At 36.9% G+C, this 26,948-nt stretch overlaps 1 protein-coding gene across 3 annotated transcripts in view; it reads left to right on the plus strand.

Annotated features, from left to right (window-relative positions):
* GRM7 (glutamate metabotropic receptor 7) overlaps window positions 1-26,948 on the plus strand; it is an 852,405-nt gene that overhangs the window by 278,848 nt on the left and 546,609 nt on the right. For all 3 annotated transcript variants that reach the window (XR_007191722.2, XM_057311893.1, XM_044385029.3), the window contains exon 2: window positions 1,435-1,651. Coding sequence is in view for 2 of the 3 variants with exons in the window: in XM_057311893.1 (XP_057167876.1) it covers window positions 1,435-1,651 (217 nt within the window). In the remaining variant the exon portion in view is untranslated. The remainder of the gene's footprint in view (window positions 1-1,434; window positions 1,652-26,948) is intronic.

Consider the following 26,948-nt stretch of genomic DNA (forward strand, 5'->3'; position numbering starts at 1 on the left):
AAGCAATGGTAAGTCCTGGGAAAGTGCGCAAGCAGACTTTTGTGAAGTTGCTCGTTCTTACAGGCAGATTAATGGTACCAATCATAGTCTCTTGCGTGCTAGTGTGAGAAGAACAAGGGGACGGTGCATTGTAATCGTAACTAGTGTAGAGGTCCTGAAGTTAGGACCTAAGGCAGGGTCCTAACTGATGGCCGCTTCAGGGTTTCCTCTTGGGTATTTGGAATCCCAAGCAAACATTTTTTTTGTAGGGCTTCTTTATGTATACATAACTTGAGCTAAAATCAGTATGTCAGGCCTTCTTAGGTAGCCTAAGCTCATGCGGTCTTAGGAAACCAGTACTATACAGGTAATGGGAGCGATCTGCATGTTAGGCTACCCTCCTGGAACCAGGGGCCTGCTATTGGGCCTTAGGATGATCCTCATAGGTGTAAGTTCTAGAGCTCCTTGGGACATCTGGTTAATCCTGTGCAGGGTAGAGGACTGGAGCATTGTCTAAAAGGAAAAATGGGGAATCAGACACTCATGTGGGCTCCATGCAGGCAGGACTGCCAGACCTCTATCACCACCCAAAGAGGAGCTTAGGGAATTTTGAGGAAGGCCCCCCAAAGTACAGGGACTACTGAAGTGAAGGCCTGGTGGCTAGGAACCCCCTGGCCTGGTTCTAAGGGTGTTACTTAGCTACTTCATAATATTCTTGTGAAGAATACATGAAATAATGCATGCAGCCTGCTTAGATCTTTCCTCACAGATGATCAGTACTCAAACAATGTTAGATGTCTAATGACATCCGCCAATATTCATGAGCTGTGTCAACTAAACCAATCTCTGTACAAACTCCAGTTAGGCAGTTGTGTTTTGGTGGTGGTGGTGGTGGTGGTTTCTAATAGTTTTTAAGAAGTAAAGCATGGAGGCGCCTGGGTGGCTCAGTTGGTTAAGCATCTACCTTCGGCTCAGGTCATGATCCCTGGGAGTCCCGGGATCAAGCCACTTGACTTGCTCTTGGTGAATAGGGAGCCTGCTTTTCCCTCTCCCTCTGCCCTTCCCTCCCACTCCTGCTTGCGCTCTCTGTCTCAAATAAATACATAAATAAAACTTTAAAAAAAAAAAAAAAGAAGTAAAGCATGATTCTAAGTGTTCGTCAGAATGTTTACTAATTCTTTTCTCCTAACCACCATGACTCATGTGAGTCCCGTGCCATCCTCATTCCCTCTGAGGAGGAAACAAAAGGCCAAGACACAAAGGTACACCCTTTTGTGTTGTCTGAAAGTAGTTGGTTGTGTTGAGTTGGTTTACGGTTGCAGGGTGTTGTTTGCTAAAACACACATCCTCTTTGGAGCTCAAGCCCTGTATTTTGAGTGAATTATCCTAAGTGTAAATGGATCTCTCACATCCTGGTAGTGTGCTCTCTCATGTGGTGCTTTCCTTTCTTTCCAGATCCCCCAGATCAGTTATGCATCAACGGCACCCGAGTTAAGTGATGACCGGCGCTACGACTTCTTCTCTCGTGTGGTCCCACCTGACTCCTTCCAAGCTCAGGCTATGGTGGACATTGTAAAGGCCCTAGGCTGGAATTACGTGTCTACCCTCGCATCTGAAGGGAGTTATGGAGAGAAAGGTGTGGAATCCTTCACGCAGATTTCCAAAGAGGCAGGTAGGAAGAGATTGCAATGGTCAAGATGACCCTCTTCACACATCTGTGGCTTGTAGTGTCCTTTCCAATCTTCGCTAAACCAACGCTGTAGGTAATCACCATGGCCCTACTCTCACATTCTCCTACTGCCTGTTAAGTAAATTGGTAAAGCCTTCACTTATAACACTTTGCCATTTTGGAAGAGAATATTTTCAAAAGTGTGAAACTGGAGTCCTTTAAAGTATTAGTAGCAGAAAGGGATAAGAGATTATGCACTAAATTTGGTATCTTCTGTGTAATGAATAACAGTGTGGATTGCAGCCTGCATACAGAAACCGGAGGCGGTGCTGCTAAGTATCCACGCCCTTCCTCTCTGCCCTTCTCCAAAATGCCCAAATTTCTTTAGAATTATGAGACCCTAGTCATGGGGGCTCTTTGCTTTGAAGAGAAATGACAGTGACAACTCTGAATGACTTACCCAAAACGAAGCTAAATAACTTATCTAGACAGTAGACTGCATTTAGAAAAATAGTCTTTGGAACTTAACTTTGACAAAGACAGTTCAATTAAGTAGTACTTGTAGTAGATTCTTTCATGTTTCGTTAGCTCAAAATGGAAGTAATGAGTTCAAATGTTTGGCCAGCTGGTTTCCATCGGGCAGATTTTGAAAAATGAGATAAAATCTTCACACTTAGGAATTCTGGCAATAAATATTGAGGCTTCCCCCATATGGAAATATTGGATACAGTAAACATGTATTTAAAAAACACATGCTTGGATATTCCTGTGAAGTTCTTCATGCTAAAGTTAGGTCCTCAGTTTGGGTTGTAAGAATTTCATCTAATTTAAATTGTTATTGACTGGAATAGTTAGCTGACCATTAAGGCAAACACACAAAGAAAGATCCTTCTCATGAGGAACGATGTCATAAATCCTGAAGACACGGTTTTGAATACTTGACTGTCAGACTACAGATAAACCTAGACATGTAACGTGTTAGTGTAGAGATGGCATATCTGCACGTGGCTACTGAAAGAAGGGGGCCAGGGCTTGCATAAATCCTGTGATTTTAACTCCATCCCTTATCATTAGCTCTAATTTGAATAATTCACTTGAGAGCTGGGTCATTTTTATACTTTTCCATCTGACTGAAATATTCTTGCTCCTCATACCTTTGACTAGATAACTCTTGATTATTGACAGGTCTCATCCTAAATGCTATTTCTAGGTTTATATTAATGTACTCCAGACTTCCTGGGGTCTATTCACTTGGACTTGTATTTTTAGTGTCTTCTCCCACAGCACTTGTCACATGCTAGTATAATTTGTTGTTGTTGATGTTTTCTGCCTTGTCCCCTGGACTCTAAGAGTAGATCATGTCTGTCTCAGTCACTACTACCGTCCCAGTCACTGTGTTTCTAGGGGAAACATACTTAGTATAATTCAGCCAGAAATTCTCTGATTAGGAAAGAAAACTTAAATCTGGGCTTGTGTCATGCATGCTATGATTTATAACAGTCATTAATAATTGCCTTTGTGAATCTCCAAAGAAATACCTTATCAAAGTTTTGATAACTGCATTTTTATTTCTTTCTTTGTTTCTTTGACTCTTGCTTTGACCCAAACACTAGAAGCCAATTTAGAGCAATAGCTAAAATATGAGCATAAAAGCCAATAGAAACGATAAAGAGAAAATATGGGTAAAATAGTAAGATAAAGCTCAGAGATACAGTTCAGATACCATCTTATTCTATGTAATTGCTGCAAGTGGGTCTCAAATTTAATGCCGATCTTTTTACTGGATGAAGCAAAGAGCAGTACCCGTTTTGTTACAAAATTTACAGTGTCCATAAGGTCAAAATCATGTTGATTGTTCAGTAAAGGACAGGAACAAGACAGATGTTTGCTTTGGATCTTTTATAAAAGACTATATTTTATAGACAGGTCAGTGGTGAGTTTCATATGGTTGTTTATTCCTGGTGTCACTTGGTGAAAACTTAAGATATAATATCAGAGTCTGCTGTATAATGACACTGCAGAAAGGAAAAGCCCTTGCAGTATGGTATAAACTCCCAACTCATAATTTTAGTTAAACATACATTGAAACGACCCAGCGCAGAAATAAAGATTGTATCGTTGGCAGCCATTTCGGATAAGATTCTTCAGTCGGAGAGTCTTTGAATTTGGGGACAAGAGTAACTAAAAAGCCGGGTGCAGAATTGCAAGAAAACATTGAGGGTTCAGGTAATACCTCACAGATTGGTTCTTTTCCTACAAGTATTATGTTATTCATTATAAACTTATATACTTACGTAAGTATACTTATATACTTATAAAAAATTTCATTGAATCCATAGCATTTGTGCAATTACTATAATTACTATAAGTGAAAACATCCCTGGTCCACCCCTAAAGAAGAAAAAAAAAAAGGAGGGAATATTGCAATTAAATGGCATGCAAGACCTTTACTCACCAGTGTGTACATTACTTAGAGAAAACTTGAGGTGGGAAGCATGATTGTATTGCTTCTTCAGCTGTTTTCACTTCTGTGACCTCATAATAATAGCATCTTGCTACCCCAAGCTTGACTTCAGTAGACAGAGATACATCTTCATATGCCACAATCTCTAAAATAATCCAACTGCTTCCTCTAATATTCAAAGAAACAGCCATATATTCTAATTCAGAAACATAAAAAAAAAGAAAAGAAAAAATTGCTTTATTGGAATTTCTTGGAAGTATACATGCTTAAGAAATTTTTAAGGGTAATTTTAAATGTCTACATTTTTCTCTTGTCTGAGGACTGTAGAACCTGGTCTTCAAAGGAAGATCCAGGTGCAGGTGCACCTGTAGGAGGCGTGGTGGGGCACAGAGATAAGCAAGCACTCTGACGTCAGGAGGGTGGGGATTTGAGGAACAGGCACTATTACTTTCATGCTGTAAAACTTTTGATATGTGATATAACTTTTTCGGTCTCAAGTTCCTCATGTAGAGAACGAGATGAATACCTGCTCCATCAGGTTAGTAACGTAAGTAAGATCATACGGAGGGAGTCACCTAACACCCAACAATACCAGATTCTTATTAGCACATCACACCAGTTCTGTTCTCCATAGATTAGTGTTGCAGGGTTCTTGTCTCACGGAGTTGAAGAATGAGTCTCTCAGACAATAGGGTGAAGTGAAATGAAAGTTTATTAAGGGAAGGTGAGAACAGAAAGGAAAGAAAAGGAGCTCTCTAGAGTGACAGGGGTCCCAAATGGGTTGCCATTGAGGGCTTTTATGGTCGGTCTTTTATAGAAACTGACCAGGGGACTTGGTAAATATCTTGTCTATAACATTTAAGATAAACACAGTAGATTTGTAAATATTATGAAAATATCTCGACTTTATTTAGAACAAACAAGGTGGATTTGTTATGTTTCCTTCTCTCTGGTTAATATCTTGATTATAACATTTCTCCACATCTGGGATTTCTGTGAGCCTGGTTAGGTAGCCCCCTCCCTGTCTCTCCCTACCCAGCCTCACCTATCCCTTACTCATTAGTAGAGTTATTGTTTGAGTTTTAAAAAATTTTGAAAATAATATAAATGATGGATGACATTTGCCTTTAGCTATAACTACAAGGTTTTATATATTATATATAATTATATAATGTAATATAAATTATATATGTATATAATGGCTGAGTTGTTATTTTTGCTAATATGCTTTCATTATATAAGAAGCATAAGAAGAAAAAGAGGTTAACTATTCACATTGTCCTATGTGTGTAGTGTGTGTGTGAGAGAGAGAGAGAATGAAAGAGAATGTGAGTGAGAGAGAGCATAAGCTCTCTCATGTTTCTGTGTACTGGTAGCAGGCTTGAAGGAGTCACTTCCATTCTTTCTGAACAATTTGACTTTGAAGATTATGATTCTTCTCTTTTATAAATGTCTTTAAGAGTTTCAGCTGGGGTACCTGGGTGGCTTGGTCAGTTAAGTGTTGAACTTTGGCTCAGGTCATGATCTCAGGGTCATGGGATCAAGCCCCTCGTGGGCTCTGAGTCTCAGCAGGGAGTCTGCTTGAGATTCTCTCTCCCACTTCCTCTGCCCCTGTCCACCCCACAGTCTCTCTCTCCCTCAAATAAATAAATAAAACTTAAAAAAAAAAAAGGTTTTACCCTTTCAGAATACTTTAGTTCCAAACTTTACTTTCCACTTAAATCCTGAAGCAGAGGCTACTTATAGAACTAGAGCGTGAGGTGTATCCACTATGCACATAGTTAAGAACACGGATGAACAATCCTTTCTCATACTCTGATAGAACAAGTCCAGACAATGATCTCTGAGGAAAGGAGCCATCCTCCATCAGGAGGCCATATAATTTGTTTGGAACATGGAAGCCTAGGCACACTTTCTCTAGGCTGTCAAAGAAAACCTCAGTAATTCTCCTCTCATGTAGTCATGGGGAATTTAAATATGCATGGATGCTGCTCCTTGTTGAACTTTCAGAGAGGACTGTAACATGATTTTCTCAGATGATGAGATTTTTGTAAAACAGTTATATTTGCATAAATTGCCCTTTTTATTTGAATGAATGCACATGCAATATCAACAAAAGCAATTTATTGTGTAATATCACAAGGAATGAGAGATTATTCACTCCCAATGTGCCTTAATATTCAGGTCAACATAATAACCTAAACAGCCTAAATTAGACATACAGACTCTTCTTTCTAAAGTGAAGGTAAAAGTAAATGCTTATGTTAGTATATAGAACATTAATAAATTCCAGACCTTTGAATCAAATTTGGTTCAAGGATTATGAGAGTAAGGGCATCACATATGACTTTTGAGTTTGCCAGGCAATTTTCAGGAGAATCCCATGACCACTGGTTCACAATATGACACAAAATGGAATGATTTGCTACTGCCCATGGTATCATGACAGATGTCAACTTTTCAAAACCTGAAATAACAGTTGAACTATGCTTTTGGTATTTCATGCCAGTTACTTAGTACAGATATTTCAATTGCTCTTATAAAGTAATTACTATTATTAGTCAGATAAACCATAGAACTTATTTTTATTTAATACTTTATCTTAACCTAGAATATTCTTTCCTAGAATAATTAGGTGAGACTTAATTGACTGTTAATAACTTTTTTGCATCCATCAAGGTTTTTTTTTAGATCTCAGGAGCCAGTTGGATTTGCTTATTATGGAATTCTGTTTTCCTTACAGGATTCTGTCCTTCTCTCTCTTTCAGAGATGCAATGTTCTCTTTCATTGTGTGGAAATTGTCAGCCTTCCCCACCCTACCGTAACCTCTATGAGGTCAAGGACTTTTCCTTGTGACCCTATCATCTACCATAGTATCTGACATATAGAAGACATTCAGTAAATATTTAGGGGAAGGAGAGAAGGAAGGAAGAATGACATGTCTTCCTTTGCCTTTTAGAAAAACAAAGCCTGTAGATGAAGTACTTCCTGTTAGCTGTGATTTATTACAGCTGCCCTCACTCACTCTACTACCTTCTTCTGTCTTATGACCCCTCACAAAACTTAAAGCAGCATGATGCAACATGTCTTTAATTCCCAATTTCTCAATCTAGGTTGAATTTCAGGGTTTTCTTTTTCTTTTCTTTTCTTTTTTCTTTTCTTTTCTTTTTTCTTTTCTTGCCTTTCCTTTCCTTTTCTTTTTTCTCTTCTCCTTTCTTTTCTTTTCCTTTCCTTTCCTATTTCCTTTCCAAGTAAAGCTTGTCTAGATTAAGTCGAAAATAAATTATAAATTTAAATTATTATTTTAAAGTTATTCCCTCTGCCTGTCCCTTCCTGCTTGTGTGTGGGCACATACACACACTTGCGAGCACTCTCTCTCTCTCAAAAAAAAAGAATAACTTTAAAATAATAATTTAAATTTATAATTTATTTTCGACTTAATCTAGACAAGCTTTACTTCAGTTTTTTGGCTTTTACCTTCATTTATGTAATTAAGAGTGTCTCTTCTATAAGTTCCATAACACCTTTTGCATAACTCTGTTATCGAATTGGTTGCATGTTATTATAATCTAATTATCTCTCCCATTATGATCTAAGTTTACTGAGAATAGGCATTTATGTTGTATTTGTCTTTCAACACTATACTCAGGATAATGTCCAACATAGATTAGGCTCAATAAATGCACATTTAATTTAAAAATAGTCTTTTAATAATGGAAGAGGTGATGATTTCATGGCTGTAGTCAGCACAGTGAAACTGTTGGAAGTTTTTCCAGTTTAGCTTTCTAAACTTACCATTAATCTGTTATAATAAACTGACTTTATAGAAGGAAAAAGATGGCATAGAATATCTACTGGTACGCCTTACATTCACACAGTGTATGTCTGAGTACTTTCTTTGCGTCAGGTACTGTTTCAGCATAATCGCTATAAATAAAAATTAGAGTAGTAACAACCACAAGACAATAATAATAATAATCTTTTCTTTCTAAGAGTAGAAATACATAAGTAGAGCCAGAAAACAACCTTGTTGAGGCATGCTGTAAGGTATAACGCTGGAAGAAAATAAGACGCTTAGCCAAAGCCTCAAAGGAGTTGGCAGACAAGTTGACCTAAATGGGGTAATGAATGCCATTTTAGGAAGAGAGAGTCATATTAAAAACCAAAAGAAAATTATATAATGGTATTTTAACTTTTAAAGGGTATAAAAAATAGAAAATGTATGTATCTTGAATTACTATGATATAAAATGTTCTTCCACACAACATGGAAACTACTGCAGAAAATGCTCTGGCTTTTGGGCCAAAAACTTCTGATTCTGGTCCTAAGTCCTACAATAACTGACTGGGAGTCAGCATCTGCTCCTTTGCGTTGTAAAGTCGTCACGTATTTATTGAGAAAACTAGTCTTTCTTGGTTCTGACGATTCTCAGATGCATATCATCCTGATTGCAAAGGATGGGTTTCTTCCAGGCAATGATAGACTGTCATTGTGGAGGTGAGACCGGAAATAGATGCTGACAGTGTTTTTGCTGCATGAAAGAGTAGACACTGGAAAAGACGTCTCAGCAATTCCTTCTCACCCCTTCCACGTACCTTCATTGCACCTGAGCATCATGGAGGAATGTGAAAGGATCTGAAAATAAAGTGAACTCCTCCTTTTCTCACCTACTTGGTATCATTACCATGTGTCGCACATACTCAGGAGAGGAAGGACATGGGATTTTGGTACTGAGGTTAAAGAGGTAGTGAAAAGGAACATAGCTCAACTTTAAATACAGGAGAGACTCAAAAGTAGAGGATTCTATTGAACAATAGAATTTCTTGATCAGTTGGGTCGGGGAGAAGAATGTTGTTGTTCTGGGGTAGTTTACATTGGAAAGTAACCATGCTTTTACATAATAATATACCCACTAACTTTAGAGGCAGAAGATTTGATTTGTTCTCCCTACTTGGTAACCTTTCATTCTGCCTTCAAGTGAGGCTTTCTTTTATTGGTCTTTAAGAAAGTGTTTATTGGAAGAGACTCTCAGCTTGAATCTCATAGGTTTTGACAGATGTCAGCAAGAGAGAGAAATTGTAGTAGAAAAAAATAGAATAACAGCCTATAGAACTAGAAAGAAACATATGAGTTCAAGTGCTTAGCGGGCACGCGTACATTTTGGTTGTGGGAAAGTAGGAAACTTGATTTTGAGTCCCACTAAGGCCATGCACAGTGGAGAAGAAACATTTCCCAAAGTAATTTCATTGCTCTAACCAAAAGTTGGGGGTGTATTATTTTTTGGTTGCCTTTGCCAGAGACTTCCCAGTGTTTCATTCCACTGGGACAGGCAAGTAAAGGGCGAGGGAGTTTTGAACCGAATCCATGCAGAAAAGCACAATGTTCATCAAAACAGTGGCAAGGAGATGGGCACTGGAATTAGTCAAATGGATAGTTCCAAAAAAATAGATACTCTAGTCCAAGAAACCTTAAATTAATAATTGGTTGCTTGCAAAATATCTATTTACTGGACTCCAGCTCCTTCCTAAATAATTTTGTATTTTGAACAATTTGATGTGTGTAAATGTAGCCTCTTTGAGACCCACACAGAGGGATCTGTTTTCCTTTTATTTCGCAAATGGATCCCTGCTGTTAAATCTTTCAAGAGATTATAGGAAATTCTACAAAGCCTCACATCGGTTGCATTAGCACTCTCAGGCAAACCAAGGATCCCTAGCCATCCTGAACACCTACTGCATTAAGACTTTGCAATACTTTGACCTCGGGTAGCTCCAAATTTGCCAATTCCTGATGTTTCACATTTCTTGTTACTCTTTTGGCCGGGTATCTTAAATAATAAGCACTTTAAACATACTGCCAGTAATGATTAGATGGTATTATTCTATTACATTAATATTTTAGAGGTGATGTTAACTGTCATGCAAACCCCTTTTTAGATAGGTATCAATGGAATGTCATCACTCTTTACAAGCCATACTATTTGGGTGACCCTTTGAGAAACTAGTAAGTTACAACATAGATTTTTCCGTACAGTGGTTAATACTAGAAGTAAAGTCATCCTGGTGGTGATACAAATCTTAAGAGAAAAATTTGAGGTATGTATTAGAAGTGCCTAAAAATAAAAGAATGCTTACTAAAAGTGTCCACTTATGAAAAAGTTTTATTTTTCTTAGGCTGTTAGTGATCCTTTAGATTTAAATTTAAAAAAAAAATTAACAGTCAATATTACACATACAAACCTGGTGTATTTCTTATCAAAGATGGTAAATTTCCTTGGGAATGCTGAAGTTGTCAGGATTATAACTACAGAAATTTTGATGAGTGATGACTAATTATATAGAAGTATGTTGTTTTCAAACTCTTAATCCTGGAGGGTACAGAAATTACATATTCTCTGGTCAAAGTTTTTTGGCACAAACGTTAATACTAGTTTTATATCAGGATCATGAGTGTTATTTTCTAAAATCTTGGTATATGGTAATGTACTTAGTACACATTCCATTCTCCACACTTTTGAGTGGCGAATGTAAATTTTGTTATCAGTCTGTTCCTACAGGAGTTTTGTTCAACCATAACCAGTGAATAATTAAGATAGGAAGTAGAAACTGGGCTGGCTTGCATTAGACTCACAGACTGCATTCTTCTCAAGAGTTTGCACCATTTATTTATTGGGCTCCCACCATATTTTTTTTCCCAGCTTTATTCAGTTATAACTGACATACAACATTAGGAAAGTTTAAGGTATACAATGTGATGATTTGATACACTTATATATTGTAAAATAATTACCACGGTAGGGTTAGTTAGCCACCTATTACCTCACGTGACTACCATTTCATTTTGTGGCAAGGACATTTAAGATTTACTCTCTTAGCAATATTCAAGTACGTAATACAGTGTAGTTAATTATAATACAGTGCAGTTGATTATAATCACCATGCAGTACCTTAGATCCCTAGCGCTTATTCGTCTTCTAACTGAAAGTTTGCCCATTTGACACTCACCTCCTAGTCACCTATATCTCCCAACCTCTGGCAACTACCATTCTACTCTCTGTTTCTATGAGTTTGGCTTTTGTAGATTCCACATATAAGTGATATCATACAGCATTTGTCTTTCTTTATCTGACTTATGTCACTTAGCATAATGTCTCCAAGCTCCATCCATGTCGTTGCAAATGGCAGCACTTCCTTCTTTATAATGACTGAATAATAAATAGTTCATTGTGTGTGTGTTTGTGTGTATATGTATATGTGTGTGTGTGTGTATATATATATATATATAATATATATATATATATATAGTTTTCTTTATCTATCCATCCATTGACACTTAGGTGATTTCCTTATCTTGGCTATTTTGAATAATGCTGCAAGGAGCATGGGAGTGCAGACATCTCTTTGCAATCCTGATTTTATTTCCTTTGGATATATACCCAGAAGTCTATTTGCTGGATCATATGGTAGTTGTGGTTTTAAATTTTTGAGGATCCTCCATACTATTTCCTGTAGTGGCTGTAGGAATTTACATTCCTACCAGTAGTGCACAGGTTTCCCTTTTCACCACATTCTCACTAACGCGTGTGCCTTGCCATTTTGATCATAGCCATTACAACAGGTGTGAGGTGGTATCTCATCGCAGTTTGGATTTGCTTTCCTCTGATGAGTAGCGATGTTGAGCATCTTTTTATGTACCTGTTGGTCATCTGTATGTCTTCTTTGGAAAATGTCTATTAGTTCTTCTGCCCATTTTTTAATCAGAGTGGGTTTTTTTTTTCTTTTCTTTGTTTTTATTTTAATTTTTCCTATTATGTTGCATGAGTTCCTTGTATATTTTGGATATCAACCTATTATTAGATATAGGATTTGCAAATATTTTCTCCCATTCTGTAGGTTGTCTTTCATTTTGCTAATTATTTCTTTTGGTGCACAGAAACTTTTAATTTGAAGTAGTCCCACTTACTTATTTTTGCTTTGGTTTGTACTTTTGGATGTCATATCAAAAGACAAAACAGAACAAACAAAACAAAACCAAAACCAAACCAAAACAAAACAAAACCCCTGCCAAGACTCCACTATCAAGGATAATTTTCTCTGTTTTCTTCTAGGAGTCATACAGCTTCAGGTTTTTTGTTTAAGTCATTTGTCGATTTTGAGTTAAATTTTGTGAGTAGTGTAAGATGGAGTCTAATTTCATTCTTCTGCCTTGGTTATCCAAGTTCCCAATACCATTTATTGAAGAGATTATTCTTTCTCTATTGAGTATTCTTGGCTCCCTTTCCAATATTAATTGAACATATAGATGAGGGTTTATATTCTGGTCTCTCTATTCTGTTGTATTGATTTATGTGACTATTTTTAATGCCAATATCATGCTGTTTCAGTTCCTGTAGCTTTGTAATATTGTTTGAAATCAGGATGCATGATGCCCCCTGCTTTGTTCTTTCTCAGGACTGCTTAGGCTACTCAGGGTCTTTGTGGTTTCAGATGAATTTTAGGATTGTTTTTTCTACTTCTGTGAAAAATGCTACTAGATATTTGATAGGGATCATTTTGAATCTATATATGGTTTTGGACATTTTAACAATATTAATTCTTCTGATCTGTGAACATGGGATGTCTTTCCATTATTTGTGTTTTCTTCAATTACTTTAATCAAAGTCTTATAGTTTTAGTGTACAGACCTTTTACCTCAGTTAAATTTATTCCTATTTTATTGTTTTTAATGCAACTGTGAATGGGATTGATTTCTTTATTTGTTATTCAGAGAGTTTGTTATTTGTTTATTAAACACAACAGCTTTTTGTATGTCAATTTTATATCCTGAAACTTTACTGAATTTGTTTATTAGTTCTGTCAGTGTTGGCAGAGTCTTTAAGATTTTTCAATGTAAGATCATATCATCTGTAAACAAAAACAATTTTACTTCTGTTCTTATTTGGATAACTTTGTTTCTTTTTATTGCCTGATCACTCCTGCTAGGATTTATAGTACTATGTAGAATAGGAGTGGTGAGAATAGGTGCCCTTTTCTTGTTCCTGATTTTAGAGGAAAAGTTTTCAACCTATCACCACTAAAGATGATGTTAGCTGTGGGCTTGGCATATTACTATGTTGAGGTATACCCATTTCTTTTTTACCCATTTCTTCTATACCCATTTTTTAAAAAGTTTTTATTTAATATACCCAAATTGTTGAGAGTTTTATCACGAAAGGATATGATGTCAGATGCTTTTTCTGCATCTATTCAGGTAAGCGTATGCTTTTCTCAAACTTCTGTTCTATCAATCTAGTATATCACATTTATTGATTTGTACTTGCTGAGCCATTCTTGTATCCCAAAGAAAAATCCTACTTGATTATGGTATATATAGTGTGCTTTCATTTCAGCTTGCTAATGTTATTTATTTATTTATTTATTTATTTATTTATTTATTTATTTATTTATTTCTGACCTATTACATTATTTTCAGGTATACAACATATGCATATTTTGTTGAGAATATTTTTTCTATATCCATCAGAGATATTGCCTTGTATTTTTCTTTTCTTGTAATATCCTCATCTTGCTTTGGTATCAGGATAATGCTGGTCTCATAAAATGACTTTTGGAATTTTCCATCCTCTTCAATGTTTTAGAAGAATTCAAGAAGGATTGGCATTTTTTATTAAATTCTTGGTAGGAGTCACCAGGGAAACCATCTGGTCCTAGGCTTTTCTTTTTTTGGGAGATTTTTGATTACTTCTTTAATCTTCTTACTCATTATTGGTCTGTTCAGATTTTCTATTTCTTTGCGATTCAGTCTTGGTAGGTTCTATGTTTCTAGACATTTATCCAGTTCTTCTCTATTGTGCAATTTGTTGTTACATTATTATTCAGTGTCTTTAATGATCTTTATTACTTCCATGTATCAGTTGTAATGTCTCCTCTTTCACTTCTGATATTATTTGATTCTTGCCCTTTTTTCCTTTTTTCTTAGTTGTCTAGCTAAAATTCGTCAGATTAAAAAAAAATAGTCCTAATTTTGTCAATATTTTCTGTTTTTTTTTTCCTATTTCATTTATTTCTGCTCTAATTTTTGTTATTTCCTTCCTTTTTTTCCGGGCTTAGTTTTTGTTTGTTTATTTGTTTGTTTTTTGTGTTTTTTTTCCCTAAATGTAGACATTTATTGCTATAGATTTCTCCCTTAAAGCTACTTTTCCTGTATCCTATAAGTTTTGGTATATTGTGTTTCCATTTTTATTTGTTTCAAAATATTTTCTGATTTCCCTTTTGATTTCTTTTTTGACCTATTCGTTGTTCAGGAGAGTGTTGTTTAATTTCCACGTATTGTGAAATTTCTAGTTTTCCTCCTGTTATTGATTTCTGTCAATGACAGAAATCTGTTTATACTGTCATAGTTGTGAAAGATACCTGGTATGAGTTTGATCTTCCTCAATTTTCTAAGACTTGTTTTATGACCTATCATATGATCTGTCCTAGAGAATATTTTGTGTGCACTGGAGAAAAATGTGTATTCTGCTGCTGATGGGAGAGATGTTCTATATATGTCTCTTAGGTTCATTTCATTTAAAGTATAGTTCAAGTTCAGTGTTTCCTTAATTGATTTTCTGTCCAGATGACCTATCCATTGGTAAAAGTGGATTATTGAAATCACCCCTTATTATTGCATGTTTATTCCTCCCTTCAGATCTGTTAGTATTTGCTTAATATTTTTAAGTGCTCTGATGTTGGATGCATTTCTATTTATTATTGTTATAGTCTTGATGAATTGACCCCTTTATCATTATCTGATGGCCTTCTTTATCTCTAGTTTAGGTTTTTGTTTTTTCTGTTTTTGTTTTTGCGTTTGTGTTTTCATTTGTTTGTTTTCCCCATACATAGTTAATCCCCTTGGATGGAAATGAAAAGGCCACTTCTAAAGTGAAAAATACTTACCAGACTATAGGGACTTTAATGTCCGCAGCCCTATCAAGGTCCTTCACATGTCCCCATTCCAACATTCAGGATCTCATTCTTCCAAATAAATGTCCTCACTTTAATAGCCGATAGCCTTTGAGACATGGTGTTTCAGTTTTTGGCTTAAAGTAAATTTTGTGTGATATAAATATCATAATGCCTGTTGTCCTTTGGTTTGCGTTTGCATGGAATATCTTCCCATCCCTTTACTTTGAGCTTATGCATATCCTTAAAGCTGAAGTGTCTATCGTAGGCAGCATAGAGTTGGGTCTTTTATTTATTTATTTATTTATTTATTTATTTGGTGTTATTTGTTTGCTTGTTTTTGTTGTTGTTGTTTTTTTTTTAAATTACTTTATCCCTCTTTACTTTTTTAAAATTTTTTCTTAGGTTAGGTTAGTCACCATACAGTACATCCTTAGTTTTCGATGTAGTGTTCCATGATTCGTTGTTTGCCTATAACACCCACTGCTCCGTGCAATACGTGCCCTCCTTAATACCCATCACTGGCCTATCCCAATCCCCCACCCCCCTCCCCACGGAAGCCCTTAGTTTGTTTCCCAGAGTACATAGTCTGTCGTGGTTCATTCTCCCTTCCATTTACCCCCCTTCATTCTTCCCTTCCTTCTCCTACTGATCTCCCTGCTATTTCTTATGTTCCATTAATGAGTGAAACCATACGATAATTGTCTTTCTTTGCTTGACTTATTTCACTTAGCATAATCTCCTCCAGTCCCGTCCATGTTCCTGCAAATGTTGGGTAATCGTTCTTTCTGATGGCTGAGTAATATTCCATTGTATATATGGACCACATCTTCTTTACCCATTTGTGTGTTGAAGGGCATCTCAGCTCCTTCCACAATTTAGCTATTGTGGGCAATGCTGCTATGAACATTGGGGTACATATGGCCCTTCTCTTCACTATCTCTGTATCTTTGGGGTAAATACCCAGTAGTGCAATGGCTGGATCATAGGGTAGCTCTATTTTTGAGGGACCTCCCCACTGTTTTCCAAGGTGGCTGTACCAACTTGCATTCCCACCAACAGTGTAAGAGGGTTCCCTTTCTTTACATCCTCTTCAACATTTGTTGTTTCTTGCCTTGTCCATTTTTGCCATTCTAACTGGTGTAAAGTGATTTATCTCAATGTGGTTTTGATTTGAATTTCCCTTATGGCTAATGATTTTGAACATTTTTTCATGCGTCTGTTAGCCATTTGTATGTCTTCATTGGAAAAGTGTCTGTTCATATCTTCTGCCCATTTTTTGATTTGATTATTTGTTTCTCATGTATTGAGTTTGAGAAGTTCTTTATAGACATTGAAGAAGACACACAAAATGGGAAAACATTCCATGCTCAGGGATCGGAAGAATAAACATAGTTAAAATGTCTATGTTACCGAGAGCAATCTACACTTTCAATGCCATCCCGATCAAAATACCAATGACATTTTTCAAAGAGCTGGAACAAAAAGCCCTTAAATTTGTGTGGAACCAGAAAAGGCCCCGAAACACCGAGGAATTGTTGAAAAGGAAAAACAAAGCTGGGGGCGTCATGTTCCTGATTTCAAGGTATACTACAAAGCTGTGATCACCAAGACAGCATGGTACTGGCACAAAAACAGACACATAGACCAATGGAACAGAATAGAGAACCCAGAAATAGACCCTCAGCTCTATGGGCAACTAATCTTTGACAAAGCAGGAAAAAACATCCAGTGGAAAAAAGACAGTCTCTTCAATAAATGGTGCTGGGAAAATTGGACAGCTATATGCAAAAGAATGAAACTTGACCACTCTCTCACACCATACACAAAGATAAACTCCAAATGGATGAAAGACCTCGATGTGAGACAGGAATCCATCAAAATCCTAGAGGAGAACACAGGCTGTAACCTCTTTGACATCAGCCACAGCAACTTCTTTCATGACAGATCTCCAAAGGCAAGAGAAACAAAAGATGAAATGAACGTGTGGGACTTCATCAAGATAAAAAGCTCTGCACAGCCAAGGAAATAGTCAAAAAAACTAAGAGGCAGCCCACGGAATGGGAGAAGGTATTTGCAAATGACACTACAGATAAAAGACTGGTATCCAAGATCTGTTTTTTTATCCATTGGGCCACACTATGCCTTTTGACTCAATAATTTAATCTGTTTATAAGATTAATTATTGATACGCAGACTAATGCCATTTGATTAATTATTTTCTGGTTGTCTTATAGTTTCCCTTGCTCCATTCTCCCTCCCTTGCTGCTTCCCTTTATGAATGGATGGTTTTCCATAGTGGTATGCTTTGATTTCCTTTTTGGTATCTTTTGTGTATCTACTATTTGTGACTATGATGAGGCTTACATAAACATCTTATAGATATGACAGTCTGTTTAAGGCTGATAACAACTTATCTTTGATTACATATAAAAACTCTACTGTCTTATTCCCCCCACCCTTTTATGTTTTTGATGTCACGTTTACCTCTTTTTATATTGTATAATCATTAGCCTACTATTGCAACTACAGTTTTTTAGTACTTTTTTTAAACCTTTATACTAAATTTAAGTGGCTAACACACCATATTATAGTGTTGGAATATTCTGACTTCGATACATCCTTACCTTTATTAGTATGCCTATATTTTCATACATTTTCCTGTTACTAATCAGCTACCATTCATTTTCAGTTGAAGAACTCCTTGCAGCATTTCTTGTAAGGAAAATCTAATGGTGATGAACTCTCTCAGCTTTTGTTTGTCTGGCAAAGTCTTATCTCTTCTTTATTTCTGAAGGACAACTTCACTGGATAAAACTTTTGGTTGACTTTTTTATTATTATTATTATTTTTCTCTTATCACTTTGACTATATCATCCCACTCTCTCCTGGCCTTTGGGATGTCTACTGAGAAATCTGCTGTTTTACAAGAGTTTCCTTGATTTTTGTAATGGTTCTTAGAGGAGATCTCTGTAAATTGAGTTTGTTGGGTGACCTATGAGCTTCATAAACTGGATATCTAAATCTCTCCCCAGATTCGGGAAGTTCTCAGACATTAATTTCCTTAAATAAGCTTTCTGCCCTCTTCTCTATCTCCTCCCCCTTTGATATTCCAATAATGCAGAAATTACTTCTTTTGATGGTATCTGATAGATCATATAAGCTTTCTTTGTTCTTTTTCATGCTTTTTTCTTTATTCCCTTCAGCCTGGATAATTTCAAAGTTCCTATCTTCTAATCTATAGATTCTTTCTTTTGCTTGAGCATTCTGGTATTGATGCTCTCCATTGCATTTCTTGTTTCATTCATTGTATTCTTTAGCTCCAGAATTTCTATTTGGCTCTTTCTTATGATTTCTGTTTCTTTGTTAGACTTGTCATTTTGTTAGTGTGTTGTTTTCCTGATTTCATTGAATTGTGTTTGAGTTTTCTCATAGCTCATTGAGTTTCCTCAAAACAGCTATTTTGAATTCTTTATTGGATAAGTTGTAGATCTCCATGTCTTTGGGATCATTACTGAAAGATTATTGTAATTCTTTGGTGGTGTCTTGTTTCCTTGATTTTCCATGTTCTTTGAAGTATTGTGTTGCTGTCTTTGAATTTGCAATAGCAGTTACCTCTCTAGTCTTTCCTAACAGACTTGAGAGAAATTACTTCTATTACTCCTGGTAGGGAGTCTGAAGCTTTCTCAGTCTTTCTATGGATATGTCTGCTTTACATTTCTTTCTTCCTCTTGTGGCAGAATACTTAAGTTTGTGTGTCTTTTTTGATCCTTCAGTGCACCGTGTCAGGTGGTTGTAGCCTGCCTTTTTTTCCCTAAGGTTGGAGCTTAAACTCAAGTTTGTGGTCTGTTCCTGGCCCACATATTCATCTTGGCTTTCTGTACAATTTCACTAGATGTCTGCCGAAGCTCAAGCTCATGCTTGCCACCTTTTACTGCATGCATAGAGAGCCAGTCACAGGTTAGGAGTGTGTGTGTGGGCGAGGTGTACACAGCACTGGAGATGCCTGTGGACCAGTTGAGGTGATCTGTGGGCAAGGTGCCCCCAGCAGCTCATCAGTGTGTTTCTTGATGGAGTCCACGATGCAATTAGTAGGATCAACATCTCTTTAATATCATCTGAGAGTCCTATCTGCCTCTCTCTGTCTCTTCCCACCCCCATGACTCATGACTCCATACTCTGGATGGGGTGAGATAGAACTGAGCCTCTTTGGTAATGCCCCACATAGCTGGGGAAGACTAGCATTCACTCCCATGCTCTCACTTAACCCCCGGGAGAAATCATGTGCTGAGATCTCATCTGGCACTGAATTGTGCCTCCTTGGAGCAGAGGCAATGCAGGTAAAGTCAAACTCTTCCTCTTAACCCTCTCCAATGCAACCAAACTCATTCTTTTTTTTTGGTTCCAATTATATGCTGGGACTTCTCCACTGGAAACCAGAAGTACCACAACAGCTCACTTGTACATGGGTGATTGCTTAAGAGAGTATTCTCCAAGGGCTTGCGAACCATGGCCAAGAGGATCAAGTTCATAGGCACTGCAGGCTCAATGTCCAAGGTCTCTACACCTATTGCCTAATACATGGGTAGGCAATATTCCTCTTGGGTCCCTTGGTGTATGGTGTACAATTCTACAGATCCTACAAAGGCACTTTTGTCTGTGGATGGATTCCAGTTGTTATTGAAGGGAGATACAACAAGGGATATCTTATTCAGCCATGTTGCTGATGTCACTCCCCCCACTGTATATTTAAAGAACAGAATCTGAGTTATACTTGGGCATACTGAATCTAAATTGGAAAGGAAAAAGATAGAACAAGCACATTTTGTAATGAAAATATATGTGTTAACCAAGTAATTGCCTTTTTAAAGAATTGGACTGCATCAGATTTAATATCTTTTACTATTCTTCTGTATGTTTTGCTAAATCGGTATAAGGCACTCAACCAAATGGTAATACTAAATTGCAAACATTTTTAAATTTCTAAATAAAACCTCTTGTGGAGAAGACAGAAGAGCTGACAGAAGATGCTGGTTGGAGACTAAGCATTAGTGGTGAAGACTGTTGGAGTAGTGTCAAGATCACAGGATGCTAAGAATGAACTCATGGTGCAGAGAATAATCAGGAGATGAGGGTCTCTGAATATAAACTCCTTTACAAGTATGATTTGGGGGGGTTACAGTTTTCCAGGTGTTCCCTTAATGTTATTGAACAAAGGAAAGTTTCCATTTCCTTATAGTGTGAATTAAGGTTTAGCAGTGGCTTATTTTCTCTGAACAAATTCACTCAGCCTTAGATTACTGCGTCTATATTAGAGTAATGGCTTTGGTGGCAACTTGAATCGATAATAAAACAACACTTTCGCAGAGCTGTCTGATTCCCAGTTTGACTGGCTTTTGGCTGATAATTATTATTTGCTACCTGGCTTGTATCCATTCCTTTTAAAGGGGGAAGTCATCCTCATATCTATTATGTGAAAATATAAAAACCTGTTTGCAGTTGAATGTGTACAGAAAACAACTTCCGCCTAAAAGTCAGCTTTCTATGTATAAAATGCCCGATTTAGTTCACAGTGAAATGACTACATACGTTTTTATATCCCGACCTTGTCTTATGCTCTAGAAGGGCAGAACTGGTACCATGAGACAGGACAGTAGAATTTCTAGTTACTTTAGAAGTTCCTTTGTTGGTGGTGTTTTTATTTGTTTAATCTTATTAGCTATTGAAATCATTTGGTCAAAAATGTTTGAGAATTACCAAAAAAGGAGGAAAAAACCATGGCAACATGAGCTAGCTAAGGGAGGTTAAGGGAAACAACAACAACAAAAGATTGTTTGGAAAGTTTATGAGCTCTCTCAAGGAAATAGAGGAAAAACCAAGGAACAAAGCTTGAAACAACAGACAGGAAAAAAAAGCCTACTCTAAAAATTGACGAGTAAGAGATAAAGAACTCTCTCTTCAGGACACCACCAACAACACGAATTGGTTCCAACTCCATTTAGACCTTCAGTTTTGTGCTCCAAACCCAGAATCTAGTAGAAAGCATCCCAATACTCTGCCATGTGACCATCCTTTGGCAGTTGATTAATAATTATACCAGACAGTTTTTTGGAATTAACTATCAACATCTAAGATAACATCAGATCCATAGACATCTAAGATAAACATCAGATCCTAATATCCAGACAGGTGCTGGTGACAAATGTGTACTACCAGATGTGATATAGTAGATTTTCTCCTCACTCTCTTTAATGTCTTTCCTTGCACATTTGAAGGAAAAAGAAGAATTCATAGCGATGTAAAATGTTCTAGTTGAAGCAGTTCTGTTATATTTCTAAAATAAAATTATTTTTCTTTTTCCTTTAAAGAGATTCTCAAAAGAAACCATTATGACTTTAAATACTTGTAAAATATTCCCCAAACCACTGGCTTTCTAAAAAGATAGGGAATGCAATTTTCCAAGCTTTACACCTGTGACAGGATTCATTAAGAGCCAGATTTCAATCATCAGGTGATCCAATTAGTTTTACCTTACCCCATGACTTGAGATATAAAGAATGAGAGTAGGGGAGAGATTTATCACCACCACTGGAAAATTTCACAGAATCTGAGCATTCATTCTAATGATAGAGGGTCAAGAGGAGCTTTTTTACGTGATAAGAATGGCTTTTGCTCATCTGTGCTGAGCAGTTTAGAAAAAGAAATGTCACTTCATTTTTTTACACCCCAGAATTCCTCCAAGCCAACCTCTGTGGCTGTGAGTTTTTGATAATGGGAGTAAACAAACTCTCTTTGAAATGTAGAAGTGGCGGTAGACAGGCCTCGGTTCCTGAGTTCTTCCCTGCAGCGGCATGAGTTTAATAAGGTGGCTGAACATTCTGTGTTGAAGCCCAGGAGAAACAAAACTTGTTGAAAAGGAAAATGACGGGGACCCATTGCATGCTGGGACAGGGATGAGAAGCTTCTGGCTGTGTTTGCCATAGTGCCTAAGAAAGCACTTTTCAAGCACTGTGGGGGAGACAGAAACATTTCTAGGAAAGCTTGCTTGAGAAAGCCCGCCATTAATTGTTTGGGTGGGAAAATGCTGTTTGAAAAAGGAGTATTTAACACACGTATCTACTTTTCCAAGATGTGAATAACTATAACCCTATGAAGCATAGAAATGAAATGCAAATAAGATGTAGGTTATTATTCTGTTATGAAGCAAAGTCCAATGCATAGACTAATACAGAGAAAGAGGATTGAGGATTCTTCGTCCTGCTTTCAGTCTATTTTCCCTTTTCTCAGTTTCTGTTTGTCCCCTTGGTTAATTTCCACTGTCCTTTATTTTCCTTTGACAAGCTAGACCCCAAACACCAAACGTTGCGTCCCTCCAGGCTTTCATTCAACTAGTTTCCTCTGCCTGGAATATCCCCTCCCAAGCTCAGTTGACTGCCATATATCTCCCTTAGTGAAGTTCTTATAGTATATCCTTTTCTCATCCCTACCCCTATCTACTGTTCCTTGCACTTCCACATATCTCTGTGGCGATACTTATTTCATTTTGTCACTGTTATGACATGAAAGATTATGAACTCCATAAGGGCAGCTACAGATATTAAAAATGGTGAAGGGGAACTAAAAATTCTTGGACATTTCCCCTAGTCCAGGTGCTGGCCAGAACTTGTAACAAACAGTCCCCCAGAAATATGGCATGCTAAATAAACATTTGTTTATGTAGTGAAATGCTGGCATCTAAAATCCATAAATCTACTTGCCGTTTTTATTCAAATCCTTCTGTAAATCTTACCTCTCCAGAGAGCATTTCGACCCACCTTGTGTCAAAATACTGGAGACAAGCTGCTGTGGCAATCTGGTAGAGAAACCTGTACCCCCAATTTCCTAAGGTTGGTTTAGCTGCCAGTTTATGATGGATTAGGAAACTTACACAGTGTTAACACTAGTTTTATGATTGCTCTATTAGTGATTTTCTTTTTGTCAGTGCCGTTGAGTTTGTTAAAACAAGACCTAATCTAATCACATTCTTAAATCTTAGATTTTAAGATTCTGCACATAGATTCTGCACATAGATTAAAGGGTTTGTTTTATGCATTCAACACATGAAGTGGCTTTTCATAGATTTGTGTGTGTGTGTGTGTGTGTGCAAGGAAGATTAAAATTAAAATAGAAACAACTATATATGCTTAGAGCCAGAAAATTAAAGGCAAGTTGGTTTTGTTGAGTTGGGGGATTAAAAAATGATGTTTTCTTTTGTTTTTGTTTTTTTTTTTCATAAATTAAGAAGAGCTAGATGTAAAAGGAACAAACAATAAACCACTGAATTTTGGGAGAAATATATTTTCCATAGGGCAGGACTACTTTACCTGGTTCAAGATAAACTTGCTTTATAGCTTTTGCAGCAATCAAGGTCTGAGTACATTCATTAGAGAAAAGAATAAAGGGTGGTATTGACTTCCTTTTTCATATTTCCCTCCCCTGTAAATGGGATCAGTCTGAGAGAAAGATTGACCTTCATTCTAGTTTTTTAGAGGAAGACAGAGATTTACCACCAGGAAGTGGGCAAATAATACCTGGCACTCAAGCTTCCTTCGTTCCCTCTCTTTCTTCTTTCCATTAGTCATCCTTTCCCAAACATCCATAGAACACTCGAATATTCCTGTTTCATGATGGTTAGGAGCATATTTGGAAGTTAGTTGTACCTAGATTTAAAACCTAGCTCTGCTCATTATAGGAATGTGTGGTTGCTTATCCTCACAAAGGTTCCATGTCCTCGTATATAAAACAGAAGTAATACTAGTTTAAAAGGCTTTTGTGTGAAATAAATAAAATAATGTAGTGCATAAAATTGCTTACCATGGTACCCATCACAAACTAAATACTTTATAAACATTAGCTGTTATAATGATCTTTACCTTAATGATAGATATTACTACTACTTCTATAATAATAACCCTTCCTTTCTTATTACTTCTGTTGTTTTCATTTAGTCAACAAATATTTATTGAGGATCTATTGGTTTTCAAGCACAATTCTGGATGCCAGGGTTGAACAAAGTAGATCTAGGGTTGAACAAAATAGATCTTTCCTGTACATTCTAAAGAGATAAGCAGATAGTAAACAAATAACCATACAGCGTTGGGATGTGAAAAACAAAGTGTTTTTTAAATTAAATTATTTTTTTTTGGCTTTTTAAGTTTTTATTTTAATTCCAGTTGGTTAACATATAGAATCGTATTAGTTTCAGGTAGACAATGTAGTGATTCCACATTTCCATACGTCACCCGGTGCTCATCACAAGTGCCTCCTTACTCCCCATCACCTATATCTTACCACCTCATCTTACCACCCACCCCTCCTCTGATAACCATCAGATTTTCTCTATAGTCAAGAGTCTCTTTCTTGGTTTGTCTCTCTCTCTTTGAACAAAACAAAGTCTTCATTTTTCTCATCTTTATTTTCATGAATTTCTAACTGAAATTCAGAATTTCATTGGATTATAAATGTAGAAACAAACCATAGTAGTAAGAACAGTTCTGATAACTTTGTAAATTATAAGAGTCACAATTACATTTACATCACACTGCAGTTATTGCATATACTGCAATATATCATGCATGTGGGCATTACTACTTTGAAATTCTGAGAGTTATACAACCATAAATTTTGTTAAATTCCTTTTATTTTTGATGCTTATATTATAGTGGAGACCTACATGGCTTGAAACAGGGTGAAGGGGAGTGAAGGGTGACAAATGCTTGGTTATGTTTTTAAGGTGGAGCCAGTACTCAGGAGGAATTTGAGGAGTAGAGTGAAAATTCAGAATCCTATTTTGTTCTTGTGATGTTTGACATATTTACAGTATACCCAAGTAGAAGGGCTGATCTGGAATTTAAGAGGTCCACGGTGGAGCTCTAATTTTGAAAATTCAGCTTATAAAGGGTATGTAATGCTTTGAGATGGGATGTAATCACTTTAGCAGAGAAGACACAGGAGGACTGACCCAACCCAACAGAATATTTAGAAGTCCAGAATTGGAAATGGTTCCATCAGGATGAGTTAAGAAGCTCCTGAAGAGGTAGAAAGAAATCCAGGAAGCATTGTGTTGCAGACAGGAAGTTAAAAAAGTTTCAACAAGCAGGCATGATGAGTGGAAAATCAAGTAAGATGAGGCCTAAGTATTGACCATCAGATTTTGTTAAATGGAGGTCATCGATGACTTCGAAAGAGACGTTTTGGTGGAAAGGTGAGGCCACAACATAAATAGAGTAAATTCAAGAAAGAATGGGGGCCGAGGAATGGAGCATAGTGAATGGAAGACTTAATAGGGGAGAATTATAATAGAGAAAAAGTAAACATCTGTCAGAGTTGGAAAGGGTCGAGGACAGCATTTGGGAGAGTCTATTTTTCACATTCACCTCACTCCCTGTTGCTCCCATTTTTCTTCTTCCAACTCTTCTACTTCTTCCACTACTCTCACCCCTTTTCTTTCTCTTTTTTCTCATCTTCCTCCTTCTCCAAACTGTTGCTTCTCTAGACTATACCAGGCTAAGAGTGCAAATATGAGACTACCTTGGTCTGTCTCTCCGAAAGCTCATCGTGTAGGTCCTAGCCAGGTGAGTGGTATAGAAGGTGCACTGATCTCGGACAGGCTCAGAGCATCAGCAGTGGTGGCTAGACTTCTGGCTAGATCTTTTAGGTCTCCCAAAAGTTGCAGCCAGGTTGTTTATATCAATATTGAGGAATGCTTGCATCTTGATCCGGAATTATAAGGAAATGTAAAAGAATCTTGCACAGAGATTGTAGCCAGCAGCTCTTCCTTTCTCTTGAAGTAAACAAGTGCAGAACTCGAAAATGAGAGAGAGATCTTCATTCTATCTATTCATTCACCAAATATTTAATGAGTGTATACTCTGTGATCATCGTTGTTAGAGTTTTTGAGTAATCAATGGTAAATAGTCCTTGTCCTGGTGGAGTTTATACCAGTGAGTGAAGACAATCAACAATAAGCAAATAAAGCAGAGTAATGGGAGAGAGTGAAAGGGTGTGTGTTGGATGTCATTTTACATAGAATAGTTGGAAAAGCCTCTCTGAGGAGTTGATGCTTGAACAGTGAGATGAATGAAATGAAATACTGAATCATATGAAGATTTAGGAGGAATTATTCTAGGCAGAAGGAACAGCAGTGTTCAAAGAGCTTGAGGTAGGAATGTCTTATTACTTTCAGAGAAAGAATGCCATTATATGGAATGATTTAGTTGAGATCATGCCTATGTCATACTTCATACTTGAAAAAGTTCCTTTGATCACTTCTTAAGTTGTGTATAGAATTTTTCAAACAAGAGGCTAAATCCTGGGGTATGAGTATAACTTCCCTTTCAATGCAGAAATCATTTTAACAGCTTCCCTGTCTGATGGCTTCATTACAGTCCCTGTGGTAAGCATTCAAGTGGCCACCACTCAGATCATCTCACTTTGTTGTTTATCAGAAAATAAAATCTCAACCTAGACTCAAATTAGTCTCCTTAGACCTCTGGACACTTGTAGAAGTAAGCAACAAAGAATGTCAAGACTTTCTCAAAGTTGCATTTCCACAGTTAGTTATCACCCATGCCCCAAGCCATGTTTCACATGACATCTCTAATTCTGTCTCCAGGATCATCATTAACAGAGTCACAGTTTCACCTCTCCCTTTCAAGTCCTATTAGTTGCTAGACCATATCCTCCACTGCTGTTGCCATAGAAATCACACAGAATTCTTAGGTTGCAAGTAGCAAAACCAAACTATCACTAATATACATATAAAGAAATGTATTGGAATCAATAGGCGGGAAGTAGCTTGTAAGAACCAAACACATTAGTAAGAGTCACCCACTTGTTATTGGCCCTACTATT

Source organism: Ursus arctos, unplaced genomic scaffold (genome assembly GCF_023065955.2).
Source record: "Ursus arctos isolate Adak ecotype North America unplaced genomic scaffold, UrsArc2.0 scaffold_14, whole genome shotgun sequence".
NCBI lineage: Eukaryota > Metazoa > Chordata > Mammalia > Carnivora > Ursidae > Ursus > Ursus arctos.